At 39.5% G+C, this 17,069-nt stretch overlaps 2 protein-coding genes across 2 annotated transcripts; one reads left to right on the top strand and one right to left on the bottom strand.

The window, feature by feature from the left end:
* The first annotated feature begins 2,321 nt into the window (after window positions 1–2,321).
* prok2 (prokineticin 2) lies at window positions 2,322–5,307 on the top strand. Its single transcript, XM_042494799.1, is given in 4 exon segments — window positions 2,322–2,349; window positions 2,352–2,557; window positions 4,785–4,910; window positions 5,182–5,307. Coding segments are annotated over 4 exon segments (486 nt in total).
* Window positions 5,308–12,386: 7,079 nt separating this feature from the next.
* On the bottom strand, window positions 12,387–14,051 carry gpr27 (G protein-coupled receptor 27). Its single transcript, XM_042506029.1, has one exon. It carries the CDS (start codon window positions 14,049–14,051, stop codon window positions 12,936–12,938), a length of 1,116 nt encoding a protein of 371 aa, XP_042361963.1. The 3' UTR covers window positions 12,387–12,935.
* Between the last annotated feature and the right edge of the window lie 3,018 nt (window positions 14,052–17,069).

Here is a 17,069-nt window from a genome sequence, read left to right as displayed (position 1 = left end):
ACTTTCACACACCTTCTGCAGTATAATCCAAGTCTCATTTATCCAGTCGTGTGCTCACTTCTTACCAAACACCAAACACATGCATTTCATTGAAACAATGATTGAAGTTCTGCTGAATAATAAGACACAGGCATTAAAAATTATTTTCTGTTATTTTGGCATGGAGAGAAGAGTCATTGGTGCCAAAATGGTGACAGACAGTTGAAACTAAAAAACATTTGTCATTTAAAAAATACTGTTTGCATAAAAAAACTGAAACTGGGAAAAAAAAGTGACATGAAGAAAAAAGAATGCAATAAATACATGAATGAATAATTAAATCAATAAACAATAAAATAATTTGTTATGCATGTGTTTTATGTTTTCAGTTCAAATTTTATTTTCAATGGCATTTTTTTTCTAATGCCATAATTCTGTCATTGTTTGAGCTCCCTAAAAGCAGTGCTCCCGAGAACAAGAACCAGGAGAAGTGAACACACTTCTGTTCTTGAATCTGAACACTGACTCTCTGTTGGTCCCTTGGATCTTCCAGAATCAGTCAGCTAGTCGTACGTCAGTCTGAACTGAACAATCCAAAGCTGGCTACGTTTTGTATTTCATTTCATTTTTCTCATTTTATTCTAACACTTTTTCGTTGGGAATTTCCTGTGTTTGAACAGTGCTCTACAAACAAACTAAACTTCCCTGTCTCTGCATGATTTCCATTGTTCAGTATAATAGCTGAGATGGAGGCCAGTTAAGGGTCACTGCTGGAAGCTTTCTAAATGTCGTTCTGTGTGACTCGTCAGTGTCACTCTGCGAGCTGCGATGAAGACAGATTTAACTCACAAGTGTTGATTGGCCGTGTCAGTTAGCCACTGCTCTGAAACACATCGACTCCAGGCGATGGCACTGCTTTGTTCCTTCGCCACAGTAATCTGAGGTCACTTTACAGGTTACTCATCATCATCGTCATCTATATTTGTTTGCAACGTTTCTCCATGTCAAGTTGTAAACTTTTCTTTTGCCACTTGTCATATTTTCAGAAAAACACACAAATGTCGTTTGAAAAGTTGCGAATCTGTGAATTTAAAAATGTGATGGCTGTTAACAGCAAATTGGTTTGATTTCTTTCTAAAACATGGGAGCAACACAGTTAGCAACTTAAGAGGAAATAATTAAAAAGTTTTTAAAAAATTAAAAGAAAATGACCAAAAAAGAATAGCACAAAAACCCTGTAAAAAGTAACAAATATAGGTAAAAAACAAACAAACAAGGAAATCAACAACAGCAACAACAACAGTAAAATAATTTTAAATATATAATTACGGTAATTGTAAGTATGGGGTATTTTGTACATTTTCCCTCCTTTTGTTTGGTTGGTTTTTAAAACATTTGTTTTTCCAAATCTACTATTTTCTTGCAATTTTAGGAACACTTCTTTTCAAATTGCTCATTAATTTTTTTTCCCTCATGTTTTCAAAAGAAAAAGCAAATCAATTTCTGGTATGAAAGAGAGGCATAATGGGAGTGATGTGTAACACAACAGCGTCGGCCTCTGTGACAAACCCATCAGCAGTGCTCCGTGAATAATAACAATGGCATAATGCAGCATTAACAATCATTCATCGATCCTGTTATATTGCATCTAAAAAACTTCACACCCATCCTCATGGTCCCATCCTGCCATCTGTCTCTTTTACACAGATGTTTTGGCACTGTTACTACCTCCGCTGCCGGCTAAAAAGCAAGCAACTGTATCCCCCCATTGCATGATAGTAGCTTACATTTTATCAAGAACAGATGAGGCGGCCTTGAACAGGCAGTGTAAATGGGCTAATGAGACTGATACATCTTCTCTATGCATAGTTAGAGCACATTTATCTGTTAAATGACCATTGTTGTACCTCAAAATGGAAATTACAGTTTGCTATAATACTTGGCCTGTACCGTTCGAGGATCTTTATTTGCAGGAATGCAGTGGCCTTAGAAATGCTTTCATTGTCAGCAACGCTGTTGTGAGTGGGTTTGAAAGGATGAATTTAAAACTGTGGCCTTGAAATCTAAAAAGGTGAAAGAGTGTGTGTGTGTGTGTGTGGGGGGGGGGGGGGTATGCTGGAAAGTATAACTGGATGCCACAATGAAAATATCGCCACTAATCTTAGCTTTAGCATACCTGAGTGTAAAAATATACTTTTGATTTCGAAAAGGACGAGAGCATTTTCAGAAAAATGAAAGGCTATGGGCATTGTCATGTTAAAATTTACCTTGGTCTTTGTTCTGCTTTTTTTTTGCGGCCCCTGTAAAGTGATGCTGGTGCGAGTGACTCACAGAGAGTCTGAATGGCGGGCTGGGTTTATAAACCTCCTCCAGCCCTCAACACAGGACTTTGAAGGCCACTTGTCTCCGTGCTCTGTCACGTATGCACATGCAACGAGGTCCGACAGCCTCAGCACCCTTACTTTTCACCCTGGAGGGCACCGCGACGCAAAGACAGCTCTTCATCATGAGGTCCTTCTTCCTGCTGCTCTTCTCCCTGTTGTTGGTGTCCCACGGATCCTCAGCAGTCATCACAGGGGTAAGTGGAAGACAACAGGTAGATTCCTCATGAGTCTTTGGGAAGCTCTTGATGTGATGGAATAATACTTAGCTTTCAAATTTTGCTTTTTAAATATTTTATTTTAATATTTTCTTTGCCCTGCATGGCAAAAAAAAGCAAAAACAATTTTTTTTAAAAGCATTTATTACCTTTAAGAGTACTGGCATTTCTTAACACTCCACATAGAGCAAACCCTGTAACATAAAGGAAACTTAAAAAAAAAAGTAATAAATAGATCACATTGGTACATAGAGTGACACTGCAGGACTAAGAAAATATTATTATGTTCGTTTGTATTTGTCTTATTTATACTTAGACCAAACTCTTATTTAAACAACCATCCTTTCATAAAAATATTGACAAATTATCCTTGAAATAGTTATTGAAGTATTTGAATGTTTCTTTTAAAGGTTAGCTCAAATTCAGAAACTTTAAATGTGAAATTTAAGAAAAATCTCATACTAAAAATGTATCATTTATAATTAAGAAATAGGCATAACAAAGATTTTTGAAAGGCATTTTTGGTATTATAGAAGCACACATAGCTGTCAGATAGTAAGATGATAAATGCAGTGTATCTATCCACGAATCAATTTATAACAACCCAGCGGTGAAGTTACAACCTGTGAATGATTTCCCTTTTCCAAATCATAATCATAATTCCATCATCGTAAATCATGGCTATAACCTGTTAATAAAACAGCCGTCCCTGTCACAGCGACCCGCTCTCTGGTTGCTGATGTGAGTTGAGTGCGGAGCATGCAGCCGTAAAACACAAAGTGATTTTCCTCCACGTCTGTCACATGAAATCACTTGTGTTCCTCCTCATTGTGTTTCCCTTCATCTCATCCACAGCCACAACTCTCACTCAGCCTCTCATCCACACTCGCAACAATAAATCACCGCCAATACTGAGCTGTTTTATTGAGCTATGATATAACTAATGGTGTAATAACACTATTCCATTAGCATAAAATACTGTAATGATAACACTGTTTGTGTTGTGTGTAATAAATAGCATACAATTGTGTTAAATTTCACCACACAACATTACATATACATTATTGTTAAAATTATTATCATTATTGTATACATAATTGTTAATTTCAGCTCTCCTTTGATTAGTTAAAGCACCAGTACAACCAGTGACAGCTGTTCTTTCAGTGTTAGACCACGTTGTAATTTAGAACAATTTCAGACCTAAAACTAGAAAGGTCTCATAATATAAAGTTAATATTAACAGATAGTAATAGGCATAATGTTATTACATGTAATCAGGGGCTTAGCACCAAATTTTGGGTCCTGTGCATAAGCTGTCTCTGTGGGCCCCCTGCCCTTCCCCTCTTGATTAATGTCTCTCAATTTTTTAAAATTTTACACAGCCTCTTTGTTTTCTTTCCATTTTGTTTCTTCTTCTTTGTTTCTTATTCTCTCTTTTTTTTTAATCCCTATTTCCCTTTTTTAGGGAACACCAGTCTACGTCGGTGCTCTAGCACAATAAGCAGTCAGTCACTCTGTTCTAACTGTGTTCAGAGATGAATCTTAGACCAGGAGCAGACTAAACCATTTTGCATCATCAAGGTCTAAGAGGGGCTTCAGAGAGCGTCCATTGTTTTTATTTTTAGGTTTTTTGGTAGAACTTTCAGTTTTTCAGGTATTTAGTGGGCCAATTTTAATTAAATTATGGCACTAATTATTTGGACATTTAAAAAAAAAAGTAGCAAACTAAACCAAACCAAAAGTCTATTCAAGTAACCCGCCCTCCCATTTGGACTCTGGGTAATCAGTTCCACTTTTCCCTTCACTACGACGCCCCTGCGTGCAATGATTATGGTAATGTTAACTAGTGTATATTATTACTTAAGGGCTGTAAATAACACTGCAACAAAGTGTTGTAAATTTATTGTGTGTCAAAATTCTTAGTCAGTTTTTAAAAAATGCAGGCAAACACTGTAATCTGTATGTTTTTTTTGAGCTGATATTACACTGTAAACCTCACATTCTCCTGTAGAATTCTGTAGTGAATTTAACACTAATATACTGTTGACGTTATTTATGGTAATGATAATGTAAAATAACAATACGTTGCTGGCAACTACAGCTGCCAGTAGTTTACTGTAACTTTACAAGAATTTATTACATTGTTAGAGATTTAAATGTTGGTTAAAAGGTACTTCTCCCTAACCGTGTGTGTGCGTGTTCACAGGCTTGTGAGAGGGACTCTCAGTGCGGAAAAGGCATGTGCTGTGCGGTGAGTTTGTGGATTCGCAGTCTGCGTATGTGCACACCCATGGGACAAGAAGGAGACGAGTGTCACCCTATGAGCCACAAGGTGAGACAGATGTACCGCCATGTCATCTATGAAGTGTCACACGTCATTCATTTGTCTGCACGCAGTGGTGTCATGACAGCGGTGCTTTTGTGTGATCACCCTCAAAGCACCTCGACCTTCACACGCACAAGGTCAGAAAAACAATGTCTAGGAAGCGGTTTATAAGAAGTACTCTGGCTAAGTCTGACATTCACACTTCCCTCCACTGCTGACCGGTTACTCCTGATGAAAATAAATCCTGCACTAAAGGTGTCTCCCTCTCTGCCTCCAGGTCCCTTTCAATGGGAAAAGACTCCACCACACTTGTCCCTGCCTGCCCAACCTGTCGTGTATCACTATAGAGGAGGGGAGATCCAAATGTCTCTCACCGTACAAGTATCCAGATTACTACCTCTGAGGACCAAGTTACACTACCTGCTAGCTGCACTCTAACTCTTTGCCTTTAAAAGCCTGTTTGTTTGTTTTTAAATTTATTTTGAATAAAGAGATATATTTAATAATGCTTCATCCTTTTGTTTCAGGTTTAATTAAACTAAGGTGGGCAATTTATATCTATTATATTGTTATCTTGATATGAAACTAGATATCATCTTAAATGTTGGATATCATAATATTCTAAGTCTTTATTATCCAGGTTGTAAATACTGATTACAGTAAAGTGGATGTTAAGTTGGTCATTATATCCACATTACTGATTCAGTAATGTTTCTTTTATATATATATATATAAATATATGCAAAAAATGCACCATTGCAGTCCTTTCAAATTGCAAATGCAATTGTCATATTTACCATATTTGGCATATGGAAAAATTTCATGTTATTTCCACTGGGTGCACTGTCACAATCAATGTTGCTGCTAATCACTGACATATCCCAGGCTGTGATCATCAAAAAAAAAAAAAAAAAAAAACTTTGCGTGTAGTTTATTGAAAATATTTCATTTTCTGTATTTTCTTTTTTCTTCATCTAAAAACTTGGTGTCATGACTAAAGCCTGCCATTTAAAGGGTTAAAATTCTGAAAATTAATGTTTATTTGATATTTATGATTAGGACTTATGTTGGTTAAAAAATAAAATCAATGAAAGTAGAAAATAACATTAATGTATAATATTTCTAATAGCCTGATTTTGAAAAGCACATTTTGTGTGCAGAGCAATACGAGTGTGTGTAATATTAAAGTGGGCCATAAGGGGTTAATAACACAAAATTCGTAACTCGATAAGACACAGTACAGCACAGTACAAGTCACACACTATGATACAATAAAACACCATAAAACAATAAGCACCAAATGATTCATTCATGACTGCATGACTAATCTTCTGCCCAAACTGTCTTAGTAAGAGCTTAAAATGATCCCAGCCACCAAGTAAGGAATGAAAAAAGCTGTTTATCCAAATGAGGATTTATGTAAGGAAGTGTTAAAGTTCCTGTTGGATGCTCCACATGTTACCTAGCCTGAAACTCTAAGTGGGACTACGAGGTCCCTGAGCACCTAATTAGGGATTGACTTATATTGTTTTCTCAGGGCTGATACTGACACCGATTGTAAGTAGTTATTGAGACCTGTAATCAATATTTGAAACCAACATGCATTTACAATAAACATGAAAATCTTTGTCAATATTGAGAATTTAGAATATAACAAACTCCAAAACAAAACACTTAAAGGTCTTTAGCAAATGTTTAATCAACATGAACATCATATACAGCAAGTTCCCAGCATCTTTTTTTATAAAGTCATGTGAAAATTCAAATTAAAAAAATGAATGAATAAAAATAGCTGCCTGAGGTTTAACAGAATAAAAATTCCTCCCATGCTGACACTTTCTTTGCACTTTTCAATTAATTCATTTTATCATCGATCATTAAAATAAAACGCTGATACAGATAATCGACGAAATGCCAAATAGTTGCCTAAATAATCAGCCAAGGCAATAAATTGTCAACGTCTACACCTAATGATGTCGGTATTGATAGATGAGTTTAGCACATGTCATAAAATTGTCAAACTTGGAATACACCTGCAGTCCTTCTTGGATAATGTTGATACAGTACAGCATGTAATTCTGCAGTAGTTGAGTTGTCGGTGAGCTTTCAGCTGCCCTCTAGGGAAACCTGAAGAGAAGCACATGTTATTTCACTGCTAATAAAATGGCGTGCTGACTGATGTGCAGGTTGGGTTACAGTTTCATTATCCACTCGAAGCCAAAATGCACACGTGACACTGTTTTTTTAATTGTTTTCAAACGACAATGTGCGAAAAGCGTGACAACATTTCAACTGTGGTTGAAGGACGATGGCAGTTGGGCTTTTTCTCACATCCACCTTGGCAGCAGGTCTTTATAACGGCAGGAAACAGTAAGACAGCTATGGAATTAATCACTGTCAGCCTGTGATTCACTGTGTTTGTTTGAGGCTTTGAGCTATTATTAGGTTTGTCCAATGTGTAACGCGATGACTCACATCGGTCTTATACATACATATGAAATGGATGTTGGTCTTGTGTGTTTCTGGACATGAGAGCTTTCAAACAGAATCCTCAGTGGAGTGATGTGTGATCAGGCAGTGTCCCACATAATAAGAACATAAGAGTAGATGAAGGAATATATTTCACCAGGAGCATATACATCTCAAGACACAATTTGTTTAATTTACTGTGACAGTGTAACAATAAGCAAAATATGAGACATGACTTAAAATGAACCATGAACTCTCTCTAAGGCCTTGGAATAGTTGAGATTCTGAGAGTGTATCACCTAATAAGAGCTGGATAAATGAGTCAAATTATCTATTAGTTAACTGACAACAAAGTATTTGGCAATGTTGATCATGGACAATCTTTTTTTTCAGCAGGAATGTCAAATATTACCCAGTTCCAGCCTTTTTAAATGTGAGACATTGCTTCTTTTCTTTGTGTATGTGTATGTTATAGTAAACTGGACACCTACAGAAAAAAAGTGTTTCATTGCAGTTCTGCTAAATATGGCTTTTTCGAATCGCCTGACATACCAACTCATGCCAGTGTAAAAACTTTTTTGTGATTAGAGTTAGTTTTTTTATGTATTGACATGTTGCCATTAGGCAAATTATATGTAATCGCAATCTCAATTTGCGCAATTTTAGGGTCAATGGAAACCCGTCTGTTGTATCCAGAGGGAGCGGTATGAAGTCTGATAAATAGCCTCAAGTGATGTCACTTGAGTCAGACTACAAATTTGAACATGAAGTAAATCTGGTCGTGTCAAATTTTAAAGAGGTGAGTGTTCCAGACCTCTGTAACCTGCTCTGCTCGAGGCTACATTTGCTGCCAAAAAAATAACACAACCACATCTTCAACCGAATTGTTGGCAGTTAGAGTTGCATTGTGGGTAATGTAGGCACCACATTTTGACAAAATATATGATATCTTTGATTGTGCTGCATCAGTGTTTATCCCTGGAGTGCAATGTTTAGTGATGGGAGTGCTTGTCTTTTGTCTCAGAAATTAAGTTCATAGCTTTGGATATTGGGAAAAGCCTAACCTCATCAGATGATACTGTCTAAAAAGAAAAGAAATACTATCCAAATAGTATTTTAGGAAAACCCAGCGAGGAGGACAGAGGTCAGCGTAGTTGCTTAGTGTTTGGAAAGACTGAAAAGGTCAATAAAAGAGCCAGCAGTAGTGAGAGCTGAGCAAAAAATAGTCACATTTCCCAAGCATCACAGTGGAGCCTGCTTGCCCTGGAGACAACATGATGTACCAAAAATACCCCGACCTGCATTTGCATCACACGAGAGCACGTGCAGGTGAGGGGCTTCCTGCAGCTGAGGAGCCACAGCAATTACACTGCAGACCTCAGCGCGCTGGTAACAGAGCGCAGCCAGCTGTCAGGAACAGCCAGGCATGTTGTGATGCTAATGGTCATGGATGCACTGAGGGCAGGCGGCGTGTTGAGGAGCTCGGCGCTGTTCGGCGGATCACAAACACCTCGCTAAATCACAGTGATTAAAGTGTGTAATGAGAGAAGTGCTCAGCCTTTTGGAGCTGCGGTTTGGTGTAATCGAAGTCAGTGTCAATGAATGCAACCGCAATTAGCTAAATCAATAGTGTGCGATTGGCTTAAGGAGGCAGGAGGGGATCGGGATTTGAGGGAGTTTGATTAAAAGGCAGGTGTCACACAGACGGCCCATTAAAACAAATTTAATTAAGTGTTTAATAGGTGGTTTGTTAAGGAGGACAAATCAAACCTCTAACTTTAAACTAAGCATCTGCAAACAGTTTGCATTGTATGTCTGCTCACATTTTGTTGTTTTGCTTTTGCCACACATTGACAATTTCACACGACACTGTTTATTTCCACCAGCTAGTGTTAGTTTGAAGGCAGAAGATTTTTCAGTGGTAGTAAACGATGGTGGCAAATGTCTGGTTAAGGTTTTGTGTCAGAATCAAAGAGCAAAAATGTCCTTTTAAAATCCCTGTTTTAACCTGATATTAAACACTTATACAAGGAATCATAGCAGGGCCGTAGCCATGGATTTTAGATATACTAAGGTGATTATTAGTCCCCTTAATGCACCCCAAATCTCTATCCCTTTTTAACATTTTCTATCAGTGTTATATCAGTGTCTTTAAACTGGCATAGTATATAAGCTGACTTTGTCATCAGGAGACGGAGGAGATGGTGTCTGTACGGACTCCTAAGCAAGACAACCACTGCAAACCACTGTTTGAGACCAACACTAGATGACTTTTAGCATTTTGAGCCCCTTTTTTAGTGGCTTTTGTGCCACCAGATTTAGGATTTAGGGTTAGCAACCCGTCACTGCTTTACCAGAGGCTTGTCCTTTTGAACGCAGGTGTTTTTTAGTTTCTTATAACTGCTTTTCCAGCAGGTTTTGTTTCCACAGAATGTGGGTTTTTTTTCCAGAGGCTTTTGTGCTGTCAAGCGTAGGTGTTTTTTGTGCCTTGTAACCGCTTTTCTAGCAGCACTTGTGCCACCAAACATAGGTGATTTTCTAATGACTCATCACTGCATTTCAGGCAGCTTTTGTGCTGCCAAACATGTTTTTTTTTTAAGCAACAGTAGCTTTTGTGCAATTGGACATAAGTGTTTTTTTGTTTTTTTCCCCCACACATCACTGCTTTTCTAGCAGCTATTTCGCTGATGAATGTAGGTGTTTTTTGGCAACCCATTTCTAGTGTCTTTTGTGTCTTAGTGTTCTTTTTTAGCACCTCCTTGCCACTTTTAAAGCCGCTTTTGTGTCCCATATGTTGGTATTTTAAGTAAAAACATGATCTTTTTCTTACCATAATGAAGTGGGGTTTTTTTGTTTTTTAAATAAAGTGACACGATAATAACAACATTGTTATAAGCATAAAGTTTCAACAAATCAGCAACAAAATAAAATACAAATGTCACATATCTGTGGTTTGAAGAAACGTTAAATGCCAACATTTTTTTCTGGCGATTGGGTTGAACACAAAGCATTACCCAACTGAAGGTGTAGGGTTTGAAAGCAGTGGGAATTTAGATGTTACCCAGTTGCTTTATGGGAAATGTAGGATTAGGAGCTTAACCCATTGTAGTTATTTCTACTTCACTGCTTCAGCCCCAACCATTTCTCTTTCAAATTGTCTCTTCTGAGTCCCTGAATAGGACCAAATCAAGTATGCATCTTGTTCAAAACAGATTATAGAACCCAAACAACTTCATCATCATCCATGTCTCATTTATTTGCTAAGAAATACAAACAATGCAAACATCCTTTCCAGAGCACCAAATTGTTAACATTTTCACGTCCATATCCGTAGAAAAAGAATGATATCCATATTCATTCACAAATTCACAAATTCGAATCAGCCCATTTTTCAACACAACTGACCCATGAAGAAGAAGAAGAATTTGCAAAATACCTTTTAAGTGAGTTTCAACACCTTTTCAACACAAAGATTCCCAATGGGTTATGAAATATACAACATATCTGGTTAAAAAAGCAGAAGGAAAGAGGGAAAGGGGCTTTACAGTATTTACAAATGTGACGTCCTCGTTAAAAATATACTGAGATCTGAGTCTCATTTGTGGTATCCAAACAACTAGAAACCCAGCGTGTCACAGATGCTAGAGACTCTGACCAGGTGATAAAATAGTTCTGTTGTGTTTCAGTCATCAGCTCTGCAAAAGGCAATCAACCTTAGATGGGTGTGCTGGGGCATAATTTTAAAATATACAAACAAATAGCCAAAGTGACATTCATGTACAATATCATAGTGGACCAAAGGGTTGATTTATCAAATGGGGTATAAAAAATGTCTCCAGGATATAACATGACACATAGGGGAGAGTGGGGTCACTTGGGACGGTGAAACGGTGCCTTTTTAGTAAGTTAGCATCTATGCCTCTGCCATTCACCATGCTCACACTCTACCAAACCCTGCTTACTTTTAACAACAGAGAGTAGAAACCTTCTGACCTTTCCTACCAAACTGAACCACGGTCACAGGGAGGCAGAATTTTAGAGAAATACACTTGTATATTTTACAAAATGGGCTCTAGAAAACTTAAAAATTGTTAGCAGACAGGTGTACAGGAATCAAATTACTTTAATTACTGTTTAAGTAGTCTGTGGATAATAGAAGGTTGTTTCCAGCCTGTTCTCATGCAAACTCTTCAAATACTGCTGCTTGGTCAGAGATTTTGGCATCAGACACTGACATCAAAGACTGCCTTTCATGGCAGGATGATATGCTGCCGGATGGGGTTGGTTTATATTGCGGCTGGTCGGAGACTTTCTCGGCAGTATGATATGTCGCCAGTCAGCTGGATGGCATTTTTTGCCGTGGTATGATATGCGGCCAGGTGGTGTCATTTTATAACGTGTCCAGACAGCACCTGCGTGGCAGTATGATATGCTGCCGGACAGGGTTAGTTTATAACATATATGGGTGGAACCTTTCGTGGTAGTATGATATGGGGCTGGTTGGCTGTTGCAGCACTATGATAAGCTGCCACGTGGCATCAGTTTATAACACAGCTGGGTAAAATCTTTTGTGGCGGTGATATACGGCCAGGCGATGTCAGTTTAAAAGGTTATTAATGTGTCCAGACAACACCTGTTGCAATGGTATGATAAACCGGCGGGTGGCATCAGTTTTAAACGCTGCTGTTAATTACATAATAAAAGTAACTAGAAAATCCCTAAAGGGCAGGGGGAAGGGGCGGTGGATGGGTGCAACAAACCCCAGACTTTTACCCAAGAGCCTGCTGTTTGCTTCCCATATGAATGTTGTGCCAAACAATTATGTTTTTGTTTGTTTTAACCTAACCCCATGCTTTTGTTTACAAGAAAATAACATAAATACGAGGTATTTTACTGACATTGTAAGTTTATTCACAAAAGGGACTGTATGAATCTAACCTGCAGAAACTGGACATTTCCTGTGAAAATGTAAATGTATTTTGTAAAGACACAATGTGTTTAACAGGTGTAGATTGACACATTGCTCTGGAATGTCAACAACAAACACAAGACCTAGCATGTAATATGTAGACTTGAATTGCACTGACCAAGTGACGATATTTGATGTGTTTGGATGAGAATGTGTTGTTATTGCATGTTGACACAAACATGTCCCAACCGACCCCATTCTCCCCTATTGTCATTGAGGCTATACCCTATATTTGAAATTAATGTCACCTGCATTAAAAATTAAAAAGTGGTTTAACCATGATGCCCAGTTGATGAGGCTGACAAAAACATCTCATTATGCTTCAGTCCCATATTATGCTTCATAATAAACGAATGATTCTGATGAGCAAAATATAGAATTATTTTACATCATATTCAAGTTTTTGTCAGATTTAAACAGTGAATATAATCTTTCTCACAACTAAAATGCGGATAAATTGAACAGAAGTGGGTTCACCCTCCACATCATCCCTGTGCGTGTACAAACACATTTTTGGGGACCAGTCTGCGTACATTCTGAAATAAGATGTTATGTGTCTTTGGCAGTATTTTTTGGGGGGGCCTGTGTGTGGTTCAGATGACACAGTATGGCTCCATGGGTGTCTGTGTTCCCAGGCAACAGGGGAAACAGGCTCTGAAGCGCATCCGCAGCTCCTTGTTGAACATGAAGCTGATGATGGGGTTCGCTCCCGCCTGGGCGAAGCTCATCCACACCGCAGCGCTCAGGTAGAGCTGCGGGACCGGAGCTCCCCGCACAAATATTCTCAGGTAGCAGGCGCTTATATAAGGAGCCCACAGAATGAGGAAGGTCAGTGTAATCATGTAGTACATCTTCCCGATCCGTTTCTCCATTTTGAACTCATCCAGCACCAGCAGCCTCCTGTTGCCGGGGTACAATGCTTGCCTGATCCCGACCAGCGTCGGCGGGGTGGGTCCGCGGCCGAAGCCGGCGATCCAGTTGGCGGCGGCCTGCCCGGTGGCTCCGGGGCCGTGGAAGGTCCAGTTCTGGCTGATGGCAGGTACCAGCTGCGCCGGCTTCATTTTGCGGTGGTCGTACACGAAGCACAGCATCTTGATGTAAACCACATGCGTCGTCCCCACGATGACGGCCAGCATCAGCATGAAGCCCAGAGTGTCGTTCGCCTTCACGTAGCGGTGCTCAAAGATGCACTGCTCCTCCTCACGGATGAATTTATAGGTGCCCACGTCGAAAACAGGAGGGAACGCCATGGCCACAGAGAGAGTCCACACCATGCAGATGACCGCCACGCACGTACACAGATTCATGCGCTTGTAGTAAAACCTGTGGTGGGCGATCGCCATGTACCGGGTGACGCTGACGCAGAAGAGCAGGAAGGCGACGTGGAAGCAGAAGAGCACCGACATGAAGGCGACGATCTTGCAGCTGAGCGCGCTGTACGGCCACGCGGAGCCGCCGCTGATCGATGCCATCACGAAGGGGAAACACACTGCGGAGCGCACCACGTCCGCCAGGCACAGGTCCAGGAGGAAGTAGTAGGGAGCCTTGTGCAGCGAGCCGTCCTTGAGCAGCAGCAGCGACAGCGACGCGTTTCCCAGCAGGCTGATGCCCATGATCAGACCCAGGGAGACCAGCTTGACCGCAGAGGCCGCGGACGCATAGTTCTGTAAGGACGGGCTGCCCTCCCCAAACTCGCTTGTGTTTGCCATCTGTGCAGCCGAGGCAGCGCGTATTCCCACATCAATTCATCGACGCGCGGTGTTATCCTGCCGAGGCTTTAAGCAAAATCAACACGATCCGCCGCCCCTGTAGCAGAAAAACCGCTGAGGAATAAATTCCACTCAGACGCATCCGCTCAGCATCCCACATCCATCCCCGTGCGCCCACAAAAAAACAAACAAAAAGCACCTAATATTTCTTCTTTTTCTTCTTGTCCTTCATCTCACAAGTGTCCGGCGCAAAAAGCATCCCTGTCTGTTGGTCCGGTCTCTGGTTCAGCTTTGTACACCATCTCGGCAGACGAGCGGCTCACAAAACACATCTCAATTTCCACCGATGGCGGAGGTCTCCCGTTCGTCTTGAGGAATAAAGAGGCAGACAGTGCTGTGCGGAAGCATGGCGCAATTACGCACCCACAGCCTCATCAGCGGCGGTTAAAATACGAGTTATATATAGCCTGGAAAAGCAAACATGTTTGTGAAAAGCCGAGTGGTGATGGGAGGCTCGCAGAGCTGGGAGCGTCAGGATGGGTCTATCGGTGCATCTCACACAGCAGCAGCGTCTAGTCTATGCGACGCACGTCCGCCTGCATGTAGCGAGCAGAGCAGGCCTGGGATCAGCCAGCAGTCTCATCTGCCGATGCTTGTCAATGCAATCTATAGGGAGTCAGCCTCCAGGCGCTGATGACATGCAAATGTTGACAGAGATGCGCTCTAACATGGCAAAATATTTGATGTTGTGGAAAAATTACTCTTAATTCTATGTTTTCTTAGGGAAAATACTAGCAAATATAGCATCATATATATATTATAAAATAAGTACTGGAGTATTATAAGAGTCAAGTGCACTTAATGTCCATTAATATTTATTTGTAGCCGAATTATAGCTAGACAAAATATTGCTAGAAAACATTTTACCCTTAATATTAGTGTGAGCATCTCTTTAACCCTTTGAAACCTGGATCGACAACTTTTTTTCCTTCTTTTTTGTTTAAGAAAAGGGGAGAAGATTATCAGAAAATAATCAAAAAATAGGGGAAATGTACAGAAAACTTTATTTATATTTCTAATATTTTTTTGTTTAAAGTTATGGTACAGAAAAATATATAAAATAAATGCATATTTTTTACATAGTTTCTAGGCCCATTTTCTTTTTCTTTTTTTTTTTTTTAGTTAATTTTATCTATCTATCTAATCTAATATCTATCTAATTTTATCTGTAACTTTTTTACCTTTTTAAAAAAATAAAGACAAAGCAGTCAAGTTTCATGGTCATAGGTCATTATGTAACTCACGTCTATATCTTGTGGCTTATTTAATGAGGCTATAATAGAATAAGATGACACACTTAAAGGGCAAACTCATTTTTTTTCAAGCTACTCTATTTTCATGAGTGTTTGTGACTAAAGGAGACAACAGTATTTGAAATTAATCCAGTACTGAGTGAGACCACTGGCGGGAAAGGGTTAAAATGTAATGTGAAAGGGCAATGTACCTCCATTAAAAGTGGTTGATTTTGCCACTGACACGCACATATTGTTATTAGAAGTGTCATACACCATTATAGAAAGGATCCATACAGAGAAAGACATTTCTGTTTAACCATAAACAGCCCCAAAATTGCTATCACCAAACCCCCCAGACCCCATTTAAAAAAATAATAATTTCATTATCATAAAACACACTTCATTCTTAGTCAGCTGAAACAAAATTACTCTTACAAAACCATCTTGGTTCATCTTTTCACTATTCCAACATCCACCAACTCTGGTTTGGTTGAAGTGAACCCTTAGTTCTCCCAGGCAGAAGTGAAAATATAAATGTATAGAGTCTGGTGGGTTAAGCGATGACAATACGTGAGCTTTTTGTGGTGAAAGAAAAAGCATCTTACCCTTTAACAAAAAGGTCTATCCCTTTTGGGATCCTCCCCAAAATGTTGTCAGATACGTAGAATAACAGCCTGAACCTGTCAGTGGCAATAATATGCAATTTTAATGGACGCAAATCAACAGTGCAAAAATGCCCCAAGTAGCTTTGGGCTGTAGCTGTCTCCCTCAGTACTGGACCACAAAAACAATGGCAAAATATGGTCCAGGTTGAAAAATACCAAAGTTGCGCTTTAAAATAAACCAAAACAAAACTCTAATTCATCACCTATACTGTCCAGACTACTAAACTAACCACTCTATGGCCTCATTTTTTTCAGCACACAATAGTAATAGACAATCAGTTACAAGGTGCAACACCCACTGACAACAATGATTCACATCTGCAAATAAGTCATGTGGTTGTGTATTGATGAAAGTCAACCTATGAGGTTAAATTCAATGTTTTACCACTGACTGATGCAACACTTGGGCTCTCCCAAAGTCAGCACACACAGCTCGGTTTAGGAATGAAACGCATCACATGGCTACAGCCGATGATGACACAGTTAGAGCTAACAGTGTGGGTTCAAATGAGGTAAACAGTTGCATAAGACAGCAGTGGTATCTCTGAAGATACATCTGCAGAGGAGAAGTGGCTCTGACAATGAATGTTAGATTTTTTGCCTATAAGAGAAATGGTCGAAGATTTGACATGAAAACTGCTTAAAAGACTTTTTGCATTCTGAAAAACACAAATAAAATATAAGGTTACTTCAGAAAAAAAAAAGAAAAAGGAACACATCTTTCCTGGATAAATACAACACGGTGTCAGATAATCTAGAATATTTTGTGTTAATCTTTCAAATATCTCTAAAATATAAAATCTTGCTCTCAGCAAACTTGTGTACTTTGAACTCCAGATGCCGTCATGTGACAGAGCTGCACCTGCTGCTGCAGTGATTCACCAGCACCCCCTGCAGCCAGCACCAAGTAACAGCATGAGCTCATGATGAGGTAGTTAGCCTTCACTGCTGTTACACAGATACATATTGACCTTGTCCACAACTGACCAGAACTCACATTAGTCATGTAGTGTTTAGCTGATGCTTGTAACCCTTTCCATCCCAAGCCGGTCCAGGTT

The sequence above is a fragment of the Plectropomus leopardus genome, chromosome 2 (genome assembly GCF_008729295.1).
Source record: "Plectropomus leopardus isolate mb chromosome 2, YSFRI_Pleo_2.0, whole genome shotgun sequence".
In the NCBI taxonomy this organism is placed as follows: domain Eukaryota; kingdom Metazoa; phylum Chordata; class Actinopteri; order Perciformes; family Serranidae; genus Plectropomus; species Plectropomus leopardus.
This window is presented reverse-complemented; position numbering and strand designations above follow the sequence as displayed.

What these genes read in the sequence shown, in the direction of transcription:
- gpr27 (XM_042506029.1), bottom strand. Translation starts at nt 14,051, where the DNA reads ATGGCAAACACAAGCGAGTTTGGGGAGGGCAGCCCGTCCTTACAGAAC.